The sequence below is a fragment of the Cebus imitator genome, unplaced genomic scaffold (genome assembly GCF_001604975.1).
Source record: "Cebus imitator isolate Cc_AM_T3 unplaced genomic scaffold, Cebus_imitator-1.0 Scaffold108, whole genome shotgun sequence".
Classification (NCBI taxonomy): domain Eukaryota; kingdom Metazoa; phylum Chordata; class Mammalia; order Primates; family Cebidae; genus Cebus; species Cebus imitator.
This window is the reverse complement of record NW_016107423.1, coordinates 3,862,261-3,885,502: the sequence shown is the minus strand read 5'-3', so window position 1 is coordinate 3,885,502 and position 23,242 is coordinate 3,862,261. Positions and strand designations below refer to the sequence as shown.

The window sequence follows — 23,242 nt, the reverse complement described above, 5'->3', positions numbered from 1 at the left end:
CTCTCAGATGGTCTAATCATAGGGGTTGTAAATAGGCAAGGGCATATAAATGACCACTAAATAATGAATATGCTGCACTTCATTCCATCTTATCTGGGTTCTTTGTTATGACCATAGATGTATTAGTCCTTCTTTACAGAGAGAGCAACTGAGGTAAAGTGAGATTGAATAACTCAGCCTCATTTACCCAGCTCACAGGATTCAGGCGGGCTCTCATCCTTTGGAGGACACTATTTCTCACATTCTTAAATTTTAGTGCAGAACTGTCTTTGTGGGAATCTGTTAGCTTCTATGTGGCTAACCGGCATTAACAGCAATGGGAATACGTTAGAGGGGCAAATGGTGGGAATTGGGAGGGGAAGTTAACTAGCATTCCTTGAAATCATTTAATCTGTTATGTCTACACTGTACTAAATGGCCCCCTAGTGGTCACATGGAGATAGAGGCCCTTCCTAAGCAATCTTGAGTCCACACAGATCCACAGGGTCAGGGTAAACCTCTCTGCTGGTGTGTGCTGAGGCCTCTGCAGGCTGGGGGAAGGGAGGTAAGAGTATTCCAGGTATGCGTTCCTTCACATGTAGTGTTTCAAGAACTGACACAGAATTATAGGGTTGAGGAAGTGGGCAAGAGGTTTGGGGAGAAAGAACATACATTTCACAGTATGACTCCAGGTCTCTCTAATGAAACCTGAGTGTCTGGCAATTATGTGCTCTGAATGAGCATGCTGAAAGGAGACAGAGTCCTGGGCTGAGGCACCCTAGCAGTAGACAGTCGGCATCACTAGAAGGTAATAAAGCTGCAATACAAGATATTGTTCAGACCATCTATAGAATAAGCCGACATGCTTGAACCATTCCCATTCAATAGAAAACAATTTTTAATTTTTACATTTCTATGTAATGTTTCATTAAGAAGTTCTACAGTTTAACAATCCTTATACACATTTTTTTCACTGTCCAAAGCACTGACGTATTATTTTGTAGAAACAGGTATTTTGATAAGATTCAGATAATGAACACTGTATCCATGTAAAGAAAGTTTCCATGTAAAGGTTTCCATTTTAATTCCATTTTCAAATTCTTTCAGTTGTCTCTTTTTAAACCCTCATTTAAATTGCAAAAACCTATTTTTCTGTCAATTTTAATGCTGCTTTGCCCTTTCATCATGTATAAGATGCTTAATGTAGTTTTATTTTGCCCAAAAGGATTAACTTGCAACTTTCTTTATAAGAACAGAACTTTATTACAATGGGTAAAAATGTGTAACCAAATGTTCAGAAGCAAAAATGTCTATGACAATTAAAAGTCAAAAGACAATTTAGAGTTGATCTTGGAATACAGTATGAACTATTACACTTGTTTTCTTTTTTTCTGATTCTAAAAGGTATTAGTCTTAAAAGAATAATTTATAAAGTATTTAATAAAATAGGCATGTGATAAGCAAGGGTGTATACCTAACAGAATAATTAAGCTCAGAATTATCTCCTACCAAATAATCTGATTACAATTTATACACAATTGGGGGTGCTCAGTTGGGTGAGTATAATGATTTGTAGAGAAAATTCTTTATTTCACCAGCCAATTTCATAATACCTGCCTTCTCTCTCATTCATTCATTCTGTCTCTCTGTTTGTCTCTTGGCTTCAGGCAATAATTTTATCTTCTTGTGCACACAATATGGTACAATACTGCCCCTAATAATATGCTTGCAATGTGTTCTCAGAGTATTTTGCCCTAAGGGTCCAAGATCAATGATTATGAGGCTCTTCCCTTCCTTTTCCCATTCTCTGCTTGAACCATACGAATGGAGTTATTTTAATTTTATAGAGGTATATAAGAAATAAACTTATAAATGCAAATTTTTTGTAGAGCTTCATTTCTCAAATCTACAAGTTTTCCACCTCCAAAATAAAAAATAAAAAAGGCATTCCACTGGCTGGAGATGTAGAAATGATTACTTGTTTTGCATACGACAGATGGCAGATATCTGGTAGAATGGAAGACTGGGATATCGCTTCCTTGAAGCAACACTTAGGTAGCAGCTGTTGCATCTTCACTGTTTCCACTTATCTGAAATCATTTTGTGCAATGTAGAAGTGATTTAAGTAATATTTTATATGAATATTTTCACTAAAAATACTATACGCATACTACAGCACATTATTTCCAACTGTTAGCTATAAACATTTCAGATTGAGAACATATAAAAATAAAACAGCATGACTGCATCTATTTCATTCATGCACTTTTTGAGTATTCCATCTAGAAGGTGGAAATATTGCTTTTATTTATTTATTATTTTCTTGAGACAGGGTCTTGCTCTGTCACCCAGGCTGGAGTGCAGTGGCACAATCTTGGCTCATGATAACCTCTGCTTCCTGGGCTCAAGTGATCCTCCCACCTCAGCCCCCAGAGTAGTGGGCCTGTGCCACTACACCCTGCAATTTTTGTATTTTTTTGTAGAGAGGGGTTTCAGCATATTGTCCAGGCTGGATGCAAGCCCTCCTCCTGCCTTGGCCTCCCAAAGGGCTGAGATTTCAGGCGTGAGCCACCAAGCCTGTAATCCCAGCTATTTTTAAGAATAGCCACACTGGCAGATTAGTTTAATGTGAAATATTCATATTTAAATATTTAGCTAGGTTTCATTTATTACTAACACACATAAAGCATTAAAGATTTTAATGGAGATTTTGAAGTAAGAAAAATAAAATATAGATATAGAAATATATTAAAAATGTCTGCAATTTAAAAAGAAACCACACACTGGTCTCATTACTTGTTTTTGGCCTTTTTTCAATTTTTCCATACATGTCAAGAACCTAAAATCTATGTTTTGTAAAAAGTTATGTTGAAAAAAATATTATACAGAAAGAGATGGAATGTCAAATTTGTGTTTGAGAGATGACAAAAATGCTTGGAATAATATGGGACTTAACACCTACCTCCCTGAGTACAGGGTCAGTGATACTATCCAGGTTCACGGAGCCTTCATAAGTCAAGTAGTGAAAAACGTTCAGAGCCCGAACTGCTTCTGGTCCTCGTTGCTTATAGCCAAATATAAGGTCAATCCACTGGTGAAGTTGGCAAGAAACAAATTCACTTTCTAGGGCCTGAAATGAGTCAAGAAAGAAGCGAGAGACCATGAAAACTTAGTAGACCTTCATATCCTTTTTTTTTAACTTTGAAATATTATGTATAAAAAAGGAGAATATGCTCTTTACATTCCTATACTTGATTTATATGTATCAGATCTTCAGTTCCTAGAAATGGAAAAATACTACCCAGTAGTATTTTACAGAGACCTAAATGAAAACACAGAGACCTAAACGAAAAATTTCTCTTTCTAAAATACTAAATTTCCTCTTGGCTCCATTATGTACACAATATGAATTAAATATAAATAAATTTCTTATAAAAACATACTCATGTTTAAAAGAAAAATAATTTAAAATATTCTTTTTAATACCATGTTACAACAATTTCATTTCTCATTTTTAAATATTAGTTTGAAATTAAGCAATTTGATGAGAAACTCTGAAATACATTTATTTTCCTTCCTGAAGTCTTCCAGTTTACCTCTGAGATGACTAGAAGGGAATGTCCTTCTTCTGCTCTGAATTAACTCAGCTACTACAAAGTTTGGGAATCACTGGGCAATTTTGGATGTTTGCTAGCTAATGGGAAAGAAATGTAAATTACTAAGAGTCAAGGGCCACACTAAGCTTCCATAAACAGAAAAAAAATAAAGGCCCTTTTACATCCTAAGAAGCCGTCAGACGCTTCCTAGAGGTATCTTGACAGGCAGGTAGGGAGTCTTGCTCAGGTCCGTGAAATGAGCAGTGATGGTACATGGCTTGCTACGCCTCTCACTGCAGTCATTTATCATCAAATTCCTATTGATTTAAAGAGGACACCAATTTCAAAAACATGAAAAAAAGCTGTACATCTAGCTTTGTAAATTTCAGCTTTGCATAGTCATATAAGACAATTTTCTAAATTATGGCTGTCACTAAATATGTGAATAAAGTCATTCTCTGTGATTTCTATGGTGTTGAAACCAATTTGGAATTCACTTAATGAATAAATTATTTCTTAAATTAGATCACTGAAAACTGCTTTTCATTTTTTAAGTATCTACATTATTATAAATAATACTTTTCAACTTTTCCTGTGATCACATGTAACTAGTAATTTGTTCCTTTCAAACCCTTTCCTGATTTACTCCTTTCAATTTTTTTTTGTATTTCTTCTACACCAATTAGTGTGGATGTTTCTCATTCAGCAATGTAAACAATGACATTTTATGAAAGAACAGAGTTTCCGTACTAAAGCTAAACAGAATGTCTATACTGTCTATCTCATCGATCTTGAAATAACAGTTCAGAGTGGAACATAGGAAATGAGAAAAAAGTACGAAAGAAGAGATGGTTAAAATTCTGTATTATGTCTATATTAATTTGATCAATTTGTATAAATAATTTTGTCAATTCTCTATAATTATTCAATTAAGAAAAAAGGTCAGCTAATTATTTAGTAACATTTTTAGTGTCTGATACAATAAATAAAAGGATTTTTAAAAACGAATAAATAGAGGTTTATTATTGAGTAACTATTGCTCAAGTCTATTCACAGGAATTCAAATTAGTTGTGGAATCAGACACATAATTTAAAGGAAGATTTTACCAACATGATCAAGCTAAGCAGCATTCATTACAAATATATCTTATAGGTATCATTAAAGAAAAGTTTGATGAAATTTACTATTATCTCTATTAGAGTAAAATCATTATTGAATAAAATATCTAAGGCAATCATGAGTGGCAGTGGGAATGATGACTCTTCAATAATTTGAGCTTTTAAAATGTGTTTTTTCTCTTTTATCTCCATCTCCTATTTTCATTTTCCTTCCACCTCCATAGGCAATAACTGTAATGTATTTAATGTTTACATGTGCCCTTATAAAATATTCCTCATTCTTTTGTGGATATGCTTTTGAACTATTAAAAATATATAGGGTTAAAAATTTCATTTTGTTCCTTACTTTTCTCATTAAGTATTATTTTAAAAATCTACCTGTGTCACTGTGTGACTAGCCCATTGCTTCTTGCGGCTGCACAAAACTCCCTGGTAACAAACACCAGGCTGCCTCTAATCCCCATGACACGAGGCTATGAAAAAGGCCCCTTTGGATCTTTGTAAGAATTTCTTTGGGATTTATAATCTGGAGTAGAACTGGGAGTGCATACTTAATGTGAGTCATCAGTGCCCACTCTCTAGCAGGGCAGGACAGTTTCTATATGTCCAGATCTGCATTGACTCTTAGTATTATTCAGGTTTCTAATTTTGGCCAGTATAAGAGATACAAAATAATATCTCATGGCTTTAATTTTTACTCCTCTAATTACTAATAGATTTGACATCTTTTTAACATGCTTGTTGGTCTTTTGGGTTTCCTTTTCTATAAATTTCCTGTTCATATCTTTTGCCTATTTAAACAATGGAGGTTCTTGCCTTTATATTGTTGATTTATGTATTCAATTTTATTATTATTACTTTTTTGACAGTATCTCAGTCTATCACCCAGGCTGGAGTGCAGTGATGCAACCTCAGCTCACTGCAACTTCCACCTCCCGGGCTCAAGTGATCTTTCCACCTCAGCCTCCCGAGTAGCTGGGACTATAGGCATGCATCGCCATGCCCAGCTAATTCTTGTATTTTTATATTTTGTATTTTTGTGCTGCAGGAACAGGGTTTTGCCATGTTGCCCAGGCTGGTCTTGAACTCCTGAGCTCACGTGATCTGCCTGCCTCGGCCTCCCAAAGTGCTGGAATTACAGACCTAAGCCACTGTACCCAGCCTGACTTATATATTTTAGATAAGAATTCCTTGTTGGTTTGAAACATTGCAAATGCATTCTCCCAAATGTCATATATCTGTTAACTTTTTCCATGTTCTTTTGTTGCATGTGTTGTCTTAATTTTGAGATCATCAAATTATGTTCTAAAAATGTTTATGCTTTGGGGTTTTGTCTTGAATTACAGATAACTATATTTTGATCAATTAGCTTTATATCTATGGTTTTGCTTTTTCATATTTTGGTCTTTAATTAATCTAGTTCTACTATTAAACAAAAATTCCTTTTCTCAGAGATGTATTGTGTTATCTTGAATGTGTGAATATATATTGGAAACAAAGACATAAAACTGCCATTATTTACAGATAATATCATAATCTATGTAGAAGCAGCCTAGCCTCCTTCCTCACTCTTTTCTTTTGCCCTCTCTTCTATGTATCTATCATGTCTACATATGTGTGTGTCCAGCTTTCTATATTTTTCATTTTTATTATTAGCTTATTAATTATCTTTATTTTCTTTTGCTCTCTTTTCTATGTATCTATCATGTCTGCAAACGCGTGTGTCCAGCTTTCTATATTTTTCATATCTATTATCTTAATTATCTTTATTTCTTATCTATCTCAATATGTGGTAGAATTTATTCTTTTTTTCAGGATTAACTAGGCTATTCAGGAACATTTATTCTTCTTTGTAACTTTTATAATAAGTGTATAGATATATTAAAAGAATTGAAATGCCAATCAGTTTATGAATTAATTTGTGAACACTGACATTAGGTTTTACCATCCAAGATCTCCAAATATCTCAATATATACAGATCGTTTTCTATGTCCTTTATTAATGTTAAAAATTAAAATTTTCTCCAAAAAAGTTTTATTTTTCTTGGTTAAGTTTACTCCCAGATACTTCATAAATTTTGATGTAACTGTAATGTTTTAAAAAAATTTTTTTATACTTGGTTATCAATGATGTAGAACAATGCTAATGATTCCTAAAAGTTGATTGTGTTTCTAGCAACTCTTACTGGTTATATCTACAACTTCTTCGTTTTTTCTTATAGAATTGTTCTTAGCTTTAAGAACTATGTAAAACAGCAGTGGTGATATGGAAAATCCCTGTCCTTTTCCTGATCTTAAGGGTTAAACTCTACTTAGTCCTGATGCAACACACACACACACACACACACACACACACACACACACAGGCATACACACAAACATTTAGTAACATTAATAATAATTCGTTTAGAATTTTTATATTTATAGCCATACATAAAATGAGCCTTAATTTCTTTTCCCTTTTTTCTCCCCTTCAGTATTTTTGGAATTAAGATCCAACTAGCCTCATAGAATGAGCTGGACAGCTTTCCATGTTTCCTGGAACAGTTTGTATAAGAAAAGGAAATCATTATCTGTTGAAAATTTGGTGGAATTTACCTGTAATATAATACAGGTCTTGAATTTTTGGGGGGAATGAGAAGATTTTACCATTTAAATTTCCATAAGTCTTGTAAGTCTCAATTTTGACATTTTAAATATTTTTCTCAGCATTCATCCATTTCAGTTTTAAAATGTATTAGCTCATAGGTATCCATAATCATCTTTAATTAAATTTTGAAATATTTATGTCTATAGCTATTTACTCTATTCTATATATTAGAGAAGCAGTATAGTGAATCAATAATTAATTATAATTAAAAAATTTTACCTGTTTTGTTATAAAATTAAATGACAAAGAAATAATGAGGTAGGAGGTAAAACAAAGTCTTGTAAATTTTTTATCTTGTTACTTACTGTGCAGAAAGAAAGGAAGATACATTTAAAAGCTAAATGTAGTTCAAAATCAAATGAATATCTTAGAATGGAACATTAGCTACCAATAATTAAAATATAACAACTTATCTAAAGCTGAAGCTTGACATTAAGACTGTTTACTATAAACACTATTGACCAGTCACTGGTACCTATTTAGTTCTTTTCAGAACTGTTTTTATATACAAACCCATTTTGCACTTTTGAAACAGGATTTTAGTACAATGCTTACATTGGAAAAATATAAAGAAATACTTGATTACTAAGCTATTAGTGTCATAATGGTGTTAATAGCTTTGTTTTCCCGCCATGTATCTAAAGGCAGAAGAAATTGCGCTAAGCCTAGATAAACCAGTTCCCAATCCATAGCTCTACCCTGGGGATATGCAAGGAAGGAAATAAAGAGTGATATTTAAACTAGAGAGGATATCTCTTAGATGGATAATATTTCCCTCATTCTAATTTCTATTTTGTCCTATGAGTATTAGATGGCACAGAATTCTTTCTTTAGCAGGTTTGGAAGAAAAGCTTCTCTGAAATTTATGATAAAAGAAAGTAGGCTACTGAATTTAACTGTGAGGTGACCGTATTTCTCCTGAATTTTAAAATTTAAGAATATTAAATATCCATGTCTTCTTCTAGACCAGAGCAAAAATATTTATTTCCCATCCCTTTTTCTCATTACCTCAAAAATCTGGTTTTGGGATTAAACAATTCTCTAAGTAGAGTTGCATATATTCACGTGGATATTCAGAAAGCCATACTGTCATTTCTGTAGTGTCTATGCCAGCTTCTTTTGATAATTAAGCTGAAGTTGCAGCTATTACAACTTTAATAATTCAACTGTTTTAAATAGAGACAATATAGTTGTCTTTGATGTTTATTTTGAGGGGCTTAAATCATTCTAGTACTTGGCTGTTTACTGGCTATATAATATAGATTATTTCTGGCCCTCATAGCCCTCCACATGGGTTACTACAACAGACTTCAAACTTTTTCTGTGATCCAGTCTGTCTGGTGCCCTGCCTGTGGGACAGACTTGTCAAGCCATCATGTCCACATTGCCATTCTCTATTACCAAACTGCCACTGCTCCTCTCAGCATAACCTGTCTGACTCAGGCCTTTCAAACCTCCATCCCACCTTTTCCCACTGTTCTTCAGGACTTCCTGATATAAATCATTTGCTCCCCTAGTACAGACACTTCACAGCCCTTGGACTCACAGCAGCTGGTATGACCTCAGAGCTTTTGCTTTCTTTCTCTCTAACTTGAAAGCATTATCTTTCCGCTTGTTTTTGAAGACCTACCCATCCTTCTTACTCAAGTTCAGTGTTTGCTTCTTGTGTCCTCAGCTCTCGCTTGTTTTCTCAATGAATTTCTACTCAACACTTTTCATCAGTTTCGTTCTGCTACTTAATAGAGGAAGACAACACATGCAAATTTACTTGTGAAATCATTTTACGACAAACTGTGAGGTACTGTACAAATGAATGGGATGACTGCCAATTAGCACTTCATTGTTTCAAAAGTTAACAGTATATCCTCAACTCAAAAGTAAGCCTTTTGAAGAAAGGGACTTTAATTCTTATCTTGCATTTCCCGTAACTCTTAACCTATCATTGGGTAATAATTGTTTAATAAATATTTATAGGTTTATTAATTAAAGCAATGGAAAAATGTGATGGTCACAAGAGGAAGGAATAAAAGAACTGTCAGGAATGAGGGCGGGGCTGGGGAAGAAGCTCATTCATTCACCCAGCAAATACTGATTGACCATCTGCTTTGTAACAGACCCTCTTCTAGATTGTAAGATTATAGCAGTGAACAAAAAACCCAAAGTCCCTGCAACGGAGTTTACACTGTAGTGGGAGGAAACCAACAAAAAACTAAGATAATTAGTAAGATACAGGGTGTGTCACAGGATGGGGAGTTAGGGAGCATGTGTAGTGGGGAGGGGAGGATTGCTAAATCAGGGGAGGAGGCCAGGGAAGGCTTCCCTGAGTTTGTGACCAGTAAGGACCCCGAAGAAGAAATGAACTGTAAGCACATCTGGGAGAAGAGCATTTCAAACATTCATTCATTCATTCAACATGGAGCACCTGTTATGTGCCAGGCAGTGTTCTAGGCCCTGGGATACTGTGATAAACAAGACAAAACCTCTGATCTCTGACAGTAGATCCCACTGAAATGTAAATAAACAAGGTGAATATAGTCTAATCTGTCTCCTGCCCCAAATTACTGACCACCTACCATATGTCAGATGTTAGCCTTGGAGGGCACATAGATGAATAAGCATTTGATGTCCTGAAAAAGATTATAATATTGTGGACTGTAATGTTGACTCTGGCTTTTTCCTCTGCTTAGAATTTCTGCTAAAGGGCCAAGTTGACAACAGGCACTAAACGCTCATGATTTCAACTTAGCAGAACTCTCTAACATGTTTTGCTAAGATGGATTTATCTGTCTCGCTGCTGTAGCCATCACTACTCCACACGATCATCCCCCACACTTTACCTGCCTCTGTAAGATCAGAGAAACCTGAGGGAAAACAGCCATTGGTAGGAAGTCCCAGAGGGAGGCTATAGGTTCAAATTTTAAAATATACCCAGATCTAGTAACTTCTTACTACTTTTACTGCTACCCCCAGTCCAAGACACCATCATCTCTCATAATACTTTCTGGCAGGTTTCCCTGATTTTACCCTTGTAGAATCATTCATTCCCAACACTGCAGCCAACGTGATATTTTCAAAACACAAGGAAGATCAGTCACTCTTCTACTCAAAACATTGCAAGGACTTTACATCTTACTCAGGGTAAAAAGGCAAAGTACTTATGATGGCCTTCAAGACCCTGTGTGATGCTCCCCAATTACTACTCAGTCCTCTTCTCCTACTGTGTGCCCACTTGCTCACCCTATGCTGCTCACTGGCCTCCTTGCCAAGCACATCCCTGCCACAGAGCCTTTGCTCCAGTGTTCCCTTTGCCCAAGATGCTCTTTCCCCAGGAGAGTCACTTGGCTCCCTCCCTCCATTCCTCCAGGCCTACCTCTAACCTCCCTTTACAGGGAGACTGTCCTGACCTCTCTCCCTTGCAGGTACTCCTGGTCCCATTTCCGTCCAGTGTTATTTTCTAGCACCAACCACCTTCTAACATACTAGATATTTCATTTTTAAAAAACTGTCTATCAACTGTCTCCCTTTGATCAAAAGTAAGCTCCAGGAGGGCAGGGATCCTTGCAAACACATAAAACAGTACCCAGAACACTCAACAGGTATCTACTGAATAAACACTACCACTGTTTACTGGAACTGTTTGTTTGCCTGTGTTCCTAACTAGAGTGGCACCTTCTGAAGCCACTCACTCATCCTTGTGTTCTAAGAGCCCAAAGTAGGATGAAAGTACACGATGTCCTCTTCATAACTGTGGAATGAATGAAGGAATTTCTCTAGCTTTACTTAGAGTAGGACCCATGGCCATTCTTTGTATTTTCCATAATGCCTTGCTCATAACTAGCTCTCAGTAAAGGCTTTCGGAATGAATAAGTCCTCAATTTTGGAAATAAGGAGGACACTGCAGTTCCAAGAGATAGGGTGTCTTATTTCCAAGTGCCATGGTATATGGTAAGCTGCACCTGACAGTGATGACTTGAGCAAACCTTGAGAATGACCCTTTACGGCAGACACACCTGAATGCAGTTGAGAGTCCCAAGCTAGGGAATCAGGCTGGCCAACCTGGAGATCCATTTCTTATTTATGAGGAATATCTGAGCCCTCACTGGCCCATCTCATGGAACACGGGCCATACTGGGAATCAAGGCCCTTTGTTTTGGGTTAAATGAAGGTTGCCAGATGGAAGTTGTTGCGGTTGGGTGGGGGGGTGTTAAGCGAAAGTGAAAATGCAATATAAACAGCAGGCTTTTTCCAAGTGGTTGCAGCTCTCCTGTCTATCCTGCTGCCACTGAGCCACATGGGTCTCCTGCCAGCCTGCTACCACGGGACTCTTTCCCCATAGGTAAGTCACCAGTAAAACCCTATGTCATGGCTCTGGGTCTCTTCTTTGGCCTCTAGAACCTGGCACCATCCCTGTTGAAGTTAACAGGGTTCAGCACAACACGTGGCTTAATAGGTGTTCCAGAGCTGGCACTCAAACACAAGATATTTATCTCAGTATTTGAAATTTCTACATAAGACTTCCAAAAATTCTTATGTTATTTGCTTAAAATTCTCTTTTAAGCTGGGTTTAAAAAAAAAGTAGATCAGAGCCCAAATGCAAATTTTTACATTTGCATTTGGGGTCTGATCTACTTAAAAAATCCCAGCTTAAAAAGGAAACATTTTCTTTGAAATACAGACACTTTGTAAAGGCTGCAATACAGTAAGAACAGAGCCACGCTGGAACTCGGCTTCACCTGCCTCAGTTGCTGTGCATGCTCTGCTGACTGCAGACGGCCTGCAATTGGCCCAGCAGCACCAGGAATCTGTTGGGCTGAGGGCTGGAGGAGATTATCAATGCACATCCGTGCAAGGGCCTTTTTCTTAAACAAATTTTTAAAAGGTTAGATTATGATGAATGAACCCAGCATTATGTTAGTGTTATCAGAGATACTTTCTATTTCTGTCCTTTGTCAGAAGGTCAGATTATAATCAGGTTAGAACTAAACACAATGCTTTATTAATGTTTCATGAGTAAGTCAGTTGTAATAAGCCTAGCTTCATGTGGATAAATTAAACCTATTCTTGATGTATAAACTTACTGCACTTAGAATTTATTGAAATGTCTACTAAAAGTGTGCATATCACTTTTCCAGATTTTCTAGTGAGAGTAAACAGCTCTTCAGTGAAATACAATTCTTGGCACTGTATTTACAAAACAAACAATTCTAACCAATTATATATATTATTGTCCATAACTTAAACAACAAAGTACTGTTTCATTTTTAAAAAATAAGAAAAGGAAATGAGGTTGTAGACATGTAAAGTCTGCTACAAATGCATCAAATACCTGCTGTTCAATTGCTGCCATGCAATAATAAAGCTGGACATTTAATAATCAATGACATCCCTTTCAATAACATTTTGTCATCTTTGCCTTGAATTTCTTAATGATAGTTTGAAAGAAGAGGGAGGGAATATTCATAGATATAGACTACTAATCCATACAAAGAAATGGAGGCTTTTTACCACTGTGAATGTCATTTCTTTGAGATATATGACATTTTCATTTTATACTTTAGGCTCATTACAAAGAATTCTTTCAAATAACTGAAGATAATCCTAGTCAAAATTATAAATATACTAGAGCACATTTTCTCTAAACCTATTTCATAAGAACTAAATCCTGTATGAATTACCCAGCCAATATAAACTTAGAAACTTTTAAAGTTACAAGACAACATAAAAAATAAAGCCTATATTTACGGAATTTATGGAAAATGCAAATACTTGATATTTTATATTAGTGCCTATGTTTTGTATATTACAGAAATACTCATGAAATAAACACTCCTTCAGCAAGTATGAACCTATGTAGATAACTGGTTACATTTTCTAGTTTTTGTTTTGTTTTGTTTTGTTTTGTTTGGAGATCGAGTTGCTCTGTGTTGCCAGGCTGGAGTGCAGTGGTGAGATCTTGGCTCACTCAACCTCTGCCTCCCAGGTTCAAGGGATTCTCCTGCCTCAGCCTCCTCAGTAGTTGGGTTTACAGGCATGCACCACCACATCCAGCTAATTTTTGTATTTTTAGTAGAGACAGCGTTTCACCATGTTGGCCAGGATGGTCTTGATCTCTTGACCTTGCGTTCTGCCCACCTCGGCCTCCCTAAGTGCTGGGATTACAGGTGTGAACCACCGCACCCGGCCTACATTTTCTAGTTTTAACACAGATAGCTGACATTATTTCTGCAAGAGATCATTATGATCATTTCCCACAAGTAGGATGAGAAAACCAACCAGAAGTTGGAGCAACAGAAACGATGAAAAAGGTGCTGTGAAGGAAAACTTCAAGTTGAAGCAGCACAGGAGACATAGAGAGAGTAGCAGCTGCAGAGTCATGCAGGCACATTTCACAGGATGTCTTTGTAGTGACGCTTAAGACAGTTCCCAGAGGCAGCAGTTTGGGCTTGTCCTTTAGCTCTAATACTGAAGCAACTAAGAATGGCTGCTATAGGTGTTACGGATACAGCTTTTTGCTGATACATAAGGTGGCTGTCCCTTTCTATTCTGTAGGGGTCCTTCAAGGAAAACCAAGAAGCACAACATGGAAACAAGCACATTTCAAGTGAGGCACTGCTACATGTGATCCATTTCACCTGGCACTGCTTCCAGGTGATGCAGAGAACAAAGACTGGGGCAGTTTACCCCGAATATGCAGAATTTTGTATAAAGCCTTTTGCTCCATGGAATAAAGGTTCAGTTCACATGTCTTACCAGATTTCTTAATTCCTATGACGAAATAACAGGAATTTGGTTTAGAATATAGGGAAACTGCAGTGCCTTGCTTCTTTCATTTTTTCGTGAACACAAGTTGGGACTTACTACTTATAATAAAAATGGGCTATTCATTTCTGAGAATGTTTTATATTTCCAGAGATACACAATATGTATCTTTCTTATATTAGTCAGTTGTAAAACTGAATTCCTTTGAATATGTGAGAGTAAATCTTTGAGGCACAATGGCTTCACTGATTACATATGCAATCCTTACAGTTCCTAGTGCACTGCACACAGCTCACTGGATGAATATGTATTTACAGGGCTGCTACACAGTGAGGCTTATTTTAAAGAAGCACACTTTGATTAAAAAGTCTGCTTATCAGTACTTCAGATGTTACAAAGACAAATTAAAACAGGTAAGAAGTATATATAAACAGAAGTCAGTTTTTAAACTGGTCATATTGGTATCAGGAGTAAGTTATTCGTTATATTTAATTTATGTGCAATATAAGTACTCTGAGCAATTATAAATTTTAAAAATTGTTACTCCAAATTTGTATTCCTGTGTTTTATTCTAACAGTAAGAGGGAAAACCTACTTCAGAGTTTAAATTGTCTTTATACTATTAAACCATTTCTGCAGGCGATTCCTTTCAATGAATAATCTGTTAATTCTCTAAAACATGAATGACATGAAACCGTCTGGTGAGAATCATGTTTTTTAAAGAGACTTTTTAAAAGAAAACCTGTGTAGTGATCACATGTATACTGCGATAGGCCAGAGTGTCATCGATGAAAACTGAATTGTAAGTCTGGGCCACAATTAGGTGTTTGGAGGCCATCCAAGCGCAGATACAGTTTGCAAACAACAAACAGGATATTCCAAAGTTCCTTTATAATTTGGTGATTGGAATATATGTTGCAGTAGAAACAGTATTATTCTACTATGGTTTTATTCACAAGTCAATCTATAAAGTCATATTTAATTCAAAATACAGGTGGAATTTTACAGACTTTAAGACGGATCTAGAGGACATTACATTCAGAGTTCCAACCTGTGACACCAAGCATGGTTAGAAAAGCACTTGGGTTCAGACTTTCCATGAACCACTTTGCCTTCCTAGGCCTCAGTCTCCTCATTCAAATAAAGGTGTACTCCAGCTCTAAAAGCCCATGACTACAAAGCTTAGAATGTAAATGAATATCATTTCTTCTATTTGTAGAATTGAAGGAGGACACCATTCCTCTCATACCAGATGGGCAGAGGAAGCTGGTACTTCCTCAGCTGTAAGTCGAGGGTTTCCTGGCAGTGAAAGGAAGCCTTATGGGGTGAGGGTGGAGGGTAAGAGATAGAAACAGGGTCCACAGACAGTCAGGTCTCAACAGCTGCTGGGGCTGGACCCAAGCTACTGGTCTTGGATCAATTCTCACTCATCTCTTCCCATCTTCTGCTCACCTCATGGAACTAGCTTCTGATTTCTTTCTCTTCTTCTTTACCCTCTCCTTCTCCACAGCTCCTCTTGCCACCATTTACCTATCCTGGAGACTATAAATAAGAACACTGACACCTTGATAAGTTGGTGGTATTTGGCATGTAAATTTACCTCAGTGGGGCCAAGTGTGGTGGCTCACGCCTGTAATCATGGCACTTTGGGAGGCTGAGGTGGGCAGATCACCTGAGGTCAGGAGTTCGGGACCAGGCTGGCCAACATAGTAAGACCTTGTCTGTACTAAAAATACAAAAAATTAGCTGAGCGTGGTAGTGCACGCCTATAATCCCAGCTACGTGGGAGGCTGAGGCAGGAGAATTACTTGAACCCAGGAGGCAGAGGTTGCTGTGAGCTGAGATTGTGCCACTACACTCCAGCTGGGGCAACCGAGTGAGACTCTGTCTCAAAAAAAAAAAAAAAATTAGCTCAATAGGTTTCAGGTTAATACTTATCTTCTCTCAGCTAAGACAGGGTCTTACTCTGTCTCCCAGACTGGAGTGCAATGGTGTGATCTTGGCTCACTGCAACCTCCACCTGGGCTTAGGTGATTCTCCCACTCAGCCTCCTGAGTAACTGGGACTATGCACCACCATGCCTGGTTAATTTTTTGTGTGTATTTTGAGTAGAGATGGGGTTTCACCATGTTGCCCAGGCTGGTCCTGAACTCCTGTCTCAAGCAATCCACCTTCCTCGGCCTCCCAAAACAATTTTTTTAAGAATTAAAACAATGATCCACCTGAAGTTCTAGCACAGTTTCTGACATAGAATAAACACTCAAAAAATGCCATAGTCTATAAGCACTATCATTGCCATTATTAAATCCTGGTCAAGTTTCATATTGGGATGACTAAGGACTATCACTAGGGTATGGGGTAAGGTGGCTAAGATTAGGGTATCCATTCTGATTTGCAGCAGTTGTCAGTAAGTCAGTCTTGGAATGAGGAAAGAAGAGAAAGAAATCCAAGCAGCTACACTAGGGGAGAAGAGTGCCCTAGGCCAGCCAGACAGCTATCTGCATGGAAGGAGGAGTGTTAACCTGGTGCTGCCTGTAGTAGCATTCACCTACTAAAGACAGTTTTGTCACTTTATCTTTCAATACACAACTTCCAAATCATCCAGTGGCCAATGAAACTTGAGGTAGAAGCTAAAGTCACTCCCTATCAGAGCTACAAAATTCACATTTCCTGTAGGGTCTCACTGAGCAGTTGACTGATTCTTAAGCCTTATCATAAGGCCTTGATACAATGAATTATCTGGTTTTATAGTCTAGAAGAGATTGTAAACAACCAATTTTCATCAGTATGGCTGAAGGATATTAAAGGGAACTGTGCTGACAGCTGACAGTCTGAAGAAGAAAGTAGAAAATAATAGACATGGAGTTATATCACTTCATGGAATAACTGGGTACTCGGGATGATAAACTCAACTTTTTAAAGTGAAAAATTAAGTATTATCCTTTGTGTAAAAAAGCAGGGAACAAAGTAGTAATAAATTTTAGAAAGATAACCGTAATACAAGGAACGGAAACTACTCAGTAACTAGGAAACAAATAGCCCTATTAAAAATGGGCAAAGTTTTAAGATAAACAATTCTTTTTCAAAAGAAGACATACAAATGGCCAATGGACATATGAAAAAATGTTCAACATCTCTATCATCAGAGAAATGCAAATTAAAGCCACAGTGAGATATCACCTCACACATGCTAGATTGGCTATAATAAAAACGATGAAAGATAAGTGTTGGCCAAGATATGGAGAAAACGGGAACAACTACACTGTTAGTAGTGGCGTAAATTAGTAAAGACATTTTGAAAAATAATTTGGAGACTCCTCAAAAAAAAATAGGCCTGGCCCTGTGGCTCACGCCTGTAATCCGATCACTTTGGGAGGCTCAGATGGGAAGATTACTTGAGCCTAGGAGTTCAAGACTCTTTCATATCTATAACAAATTTAAAAATTAGCTGGGTGTGGTGGCATGCAGCTATGGTTCCAGCTGCTTGGGAGGCTGTGGTGGGAGGATCACTTGAGCCCAGGAGTTCAAGGCTGCAGTGGGCGCTGATTTCACCACTGCACTACAGTCTGGGCAGAGTGAGACCCTGTCTCAAAACAAAGAAGCAAACAAACAACAAAAAACTAAAAATAGAATTACCATATAAATCCAGCCATTCCACTGGGTATTTACCCAAAGGAACTGAAATCAGTATACCAAAGGAATTCCCATTTTCCCTGCAGCATGATTCATAATAACCAGGATATGGAAACAACCTAAGTGTCCACCAATGAATGAGTAGATCTAAAAAATATGGTATATATACAAAATGAAATAATATTCAGCTTTAAAAACAACAGGAAGTTCTGTCATTTGTGACAACATGGATGAACCTGGAGGATATTACGTTAAATAAAATAAGCCAGGCACATAGACACAAATACTGTATGATCTCACTTATATATGGACTCTAAAAAGTCAAACTCATAGAAGTAGAGAGTAGAATTGTAGTTACCAGAGGGTGATGGGCAGATATGGATGGGAAAAAGGGAGATGCTGGTCACCGGGTGGAGTGAGGAATTAACTCCACAGTTAATTAGGAGGAATAAACTAATTACAGTTACAGTTAGGAGGAATAAACTCTGGTGTTCTATTGCACAGCAAAGTGACTGTAGTTAATAATAACTATATATAAATAGTTATATAAATTAGAACTATAGTTACATACATAACTACATACATATACATGTGTGTGTGTGTATATATATATATATATATACACACACACAAATATAAAAATAGCTTAAAAAGAGGATTTTGAATGTTCTTACCACAAAGAAATAATAAATATTTGAGATGATGGATATGCTAACTACTCTGATTTGTATACATGTATCAAAACATCACAGTATACCCAATAAACAATTATTAACTGTCAATTAAAAATAAAATAAAACTTAACAGATAACCGTAATGCTTCACAAAGGTTCTCACTTAGGGAAACCTAGAAACTTCATTTATTTGGAAAGTTTATTTAGTTGGATTGCATTACAACCCAACATGCTACTAGTTGAATGTAGCATTTTCTACAGCTATAGGTAGGTCTTGCTTGTTTAGCTTATACCAACACTAAGTATTTGATAGTTTCTCATCCATAATCATTATCAGCTTTTTTTACGTTCAAAAAATTTGGGGTATGATATTGTCCTGGGGAATTGTCTATAAAAGAAAGAGGGGCTTTTTTATTTCATTTAGGCGCATCAGTAATAAAACTATTAATTCTGAGGGCATATAAACTTCTTTGACTATGAAGAACACAAATTCTGTGTCTATAATGAATCACTAAATGTTTTATTAAAAATAAAAAGGTTTTAGCATTCAATAAATACATGAAGAGATGCTCAATATCATTAGTCACTAGGAAATATATATTACAATTGTAATGAGGTATTACTTCACATTCACTAGAATGGCTGTAATAAAAAAAAACAGGTAATAACAAGTGGGAGTGAAGATACGGAGGAACTGGAACTGTCATACATTGCTGGGGAATGTAAGGTCATTCTGAAAAACAGTTGGGCGGTTTCTTAAAAAGTTAAACATAAATTTATCATATGATCCAGCAATTCTACTCCTAGGTCTATACCCCAAATAAATAAAAATGTATGTTTACAGAGAAAAATGTATATGACTGTTCATAGCAGCATTACTCAAAATTGCCAGAAAGTAGAAACAAATCAAACGCTCACCAACTGATAAATGGGTTAACAAAATGTGATATTCCACATAAAATAATACTGTTATGTAAAATGTGGAGCAAAGTACTAATACATGCCAAAACATGGATGAATCTAAAAAACTACTCAAAGTAAAAGAAGTCAAACCCAAAAGAACACATATTGTACAGCTATTTTTATATGAAATATACAGAAAAGGCAAACCTTTGGAGATAAAAAGTTGATCAGTGGTTGCTTTGGGCTGGAGGTGGGCATGGGATCTTTCTGGGGTGGTGAAAATATTCCAAGATTAGACTATGGTGATGGTTATATAACTGTGAAAATTTACTAAAAATCATTAAATTGTACACTGAAAACAAGTAAATTATTTGATATATAACGTATACTTTAATAAAGCCATTAGAAATGTTTTGGTATCATCTGAGTGACAGCAAGAAAGTGATTCTGTTACATGTGTCACTGCTTGGTTCTTTTTTATGGCTAATTAGTACTCCATAATATGGAGTTGCCATCACTTATTTTAGTTTGTTTATCCATTTACCAGGTGAGAAATATTGGGGTAGTTTCCAGTTTTTGATGAAAGCAAATAAAACTGTTATAAACTTTCATGTACTTGTGTGAATATAAATTTTCATTTCTGGGGAGTTAAAACCAAGGAGTAGGGTTGTTGGGTTGTATGGCTGATGTGTGTTTATAAGAAACTACCAAACTGTTTTCTACCAGCAGGATGTGTGAGTTTCAGCTATTACGTATCTCTACCAGGGCTTGGAACGTCCAAGTTTTCTTTTCCCTCTTTGATTTTTAAAAGTCATTCTAATGTGTAATGGTAGCTTACTGTGGTTTGTTTGATTAATTTTAATTTGTGTATTAATTTTTGATATGGAACAGCTTCTCATGTGCTTATTTGCCATCTATATATCTTCTTTGCTGAAAATTCTTTTGCCCTTCCTTTAAAAAATTATCTAATTATTGTTTTATTTTTATTGATTTTTGGGTGCTCTTTATATATTTTAGATCCTGGTCCTTTCTTAGATGTGTTTTGAAATATTTTTTCTCAGCTTGTGGCTTGTCTTTTAGTTTTCTTAGTGTTCAAAGAAAGTCCAGTGTATCGATGTTTCCTTTTATCGGTTTTGCTTTTGTTGCCATATCTAAAACATCTTTGCTAACATAGGTCACAAAGATTTCCTCGTATTTGTTTCTTCTAGATGTTTTATAATTTAAGGTTTCCAACTTAGGTCCATGATCCATTTTGAGTTAATTTTTTTATTTGGTGTGATATAAGGACTGAAACCTTCCCCATCCTTTTTTGCATATAAATATCCAACTCTTCTAGCACCAATTTTTCCAGCACCATTTGTTGAATGCCAATTTATCTTATTTTATTTTATTCTTTTGAGACAGGGTCTTGCTCTGGTGCCCAGGCTGGAGTTCAGTGGCATGATCTCGGCTCATTGCAGCTTCAACCTGCCAGGCTCAAATGATCCTTCCCTCTCAGCCTCCTGAGTAGCTGGGACCAGACACCATACCACCACACCTGGCTATTTTTTGTAGAGATGAGGTTTTGCCAATTTATCTTTAAAGTCCTGTTTTGCCATGTCTATTAATCAGGTAAAGCAATGAACACAGTATAACAGCTAAGAAGACAGCGTGAGCTATGAGCAGAGAGGACAATAAGGAGGAGGAAAAACTGGGGGGACCAATTTTCATAGCGGACAAATTCTTTTTCAGTGGACGAATCTGGAGGCATTTGACTGATCACTTAGTCCACTGTTTCCTACGTCTGCATTTGGAAGCTTTAGTGCAGACATACTCCTAAAAAGAGATATCACTGAGGACCTTTACTTCCACCTATCTTTGTTACGACTGGCTCATTTACAGAGCAGGCAGCTTTTCACCAAGACCACTGACTAGCTGTGTTCCTATTTCCAAAGAGCATTCTGCCCAGGCTTTCTCTGGAGTTTTATTTACATGCATTATAATTGAGTACTACTTAAAATACTTAGTTCCTCCTCTTCTCTCTGAAATTTGCTATTGGTAATGCAAGATAAAGGAGTTGTTGCAAAAACTGAAAGGAGACATTCACACTCTCTCTCCAATGGCTTCTTTTCAATACAAAAAAGTCTCTGTGTAAGTAACAATAATGAGAAACTGATCTTAGATAACTGCTTTAAAAAATGCTAACGCCAAATACTTATCCCTATGCTTTCCATACACAGTTTCGTTAATTAGATTGTATAAATGAGAGTCTATTTCCTCAAAATTTAAAAACTTATGTCCTTTCCCTGTATTATAGCAAAACTTCCCTCATCCTAAAACTTTCTTCTCAAACTTTTAGCCTTTTATTAAGAAGGCAAATCCCTTTCCTAAAGTTATCTCTATGCTGAATGGAACAGGTACCATGGAAAATAGTACTTTCTCCTAGCAAGCAGTGTGGCCTAGTCTGGGGACTGGGAAACCACAGTGGCCTCCTGCTCACCCAGTCTGCATCACTGCATATTTAGAAGTCTAAAAACCGTCATATGCATTTCCTGGTACATTATCAGTAAACATTAGCAAATTAACAAATGTAAGATATCCAGTGGATAATAAAGATAACTACTCTATTTTTCTTTAATGCATATTTAAGCTTAGTAAACTTGCAGTCTTTATCTGTGAATGATCTGAATTAACCATATCCGCAATGTTAAAGAAAATAAATAAGGTCTTGATTGACAATTATAAACCTAAAAGTAGAAATCCAATAGTCTCAAAGAATTTCACAAAGAAGAGATATCAGAGGCAGCTGGCATACTGGAAAGAGTATGACTTTGGAGTTAAAACTTTCCTGTACTTGAACCTGGGCTCTGCCATGGATAAATTATGAAACATGTCTGGCCTTCATGTTTCTTATCTGTAAAATGAATGTTTAAAAAAAAAATCAAGTGCCTACCCTAATGCCTGACAGGTAAGAGGCACTTATTATCAGCACCCATATGATAATTCTGTTCAATAGCATGACCAACAGAAGCATTGGTCCAACAACTATTGGCTACTTTGCTTGCCTGAGTGAAGGATTCATTCAGTTTGACTAGTTTGGACTTAATAGACTATATGCAGACTGCAATGAGATTACTATACCTCTATAATTCATTAATTCACTCAGAAATATTTACTGACCAACTAGTATGTGCCAGGCAGGGTTCTGAGCCCTGGAGCTACAATGGAATGATGTGATTGAGAGATATTGATATACAGTGAGCTTTTAGGGTTGCATTTGTAGAGCTGGTATCCTTACACTGATATTTTTAGATAGCATTCAAGTATGTAAGGATAGTGTGATGATGGAATACCAATTCTAAAAAGAAATTAATTTTCAGACGTATAAATTACTGAAATATAAGTCCTTCACAGTAAAAATATAAAATTGAAGAAATAAGCTATTGTTCAAGGGAATAGTATGAAATAACTCCATATATCTGAAAGTGCCAATTTAGCAGGTTCAGAAGTGAGAAAGATTGGCAATAAGACTTATGCAAAACATGAAGTTTTCTAAAAAAAATAAAAGGGGGGGAGACCAGATTGCAGATTATCTAGATGATGCTTTTAAGCATAGGTATATTACATCAGCAACCTTCTAAAATAAAGTACATTAAAAGTGAAATAGTTCTTAGAGACAGAAAATATAGCTCCAAAATAGAAGGAAATGTGTGACTGACAGTGAAGTGCAAAAGAAAAGTGACATAAAATCGAGTGAAAGGGAGGAGAACCCCATATTTTATGATTCTGTTTATATGAAATGTCTAGAATAGGCAAATCTATGGAGATATAAAGTAGATTTGTGATTGCCTTGGGCTAGCTGGCAGGAACAGGAAAATCAGGGAAAATCAGGGAAGATGCTAAAAGGTATGGAATTCTCTATGAGGTGATAAAAATGCTCTTAAATTGAT

At 36.3% G+C, this 23,242-nt stretch overlaps 1 protein-coding gene across 12 annotated transcripts in view; it reads right to left on the bottom strand.

Annotated features, from left to right (window-relative positions):
* Positions 1–23,242, bottom strand: part of NBEA (neurobeachin) — a 707,023-nt gene that overhangs the window by 40,224 nt on the left and 643,557 nt on the right. For all 12 annotated transcript variants that reach the window (XM_017537954.2, XM_037741813.1, XM_017537951.2 and 9 more), the window contains one exon: positions 2,942–3,109. In XM_017537954.2, the coding sequence (XP_017393443.1) occupies positions 2,942–3,109 (168 nt within the window). The remainder of the gene's footprint in view (positions 1–2,941; positions 3,110–23,242) is intronic.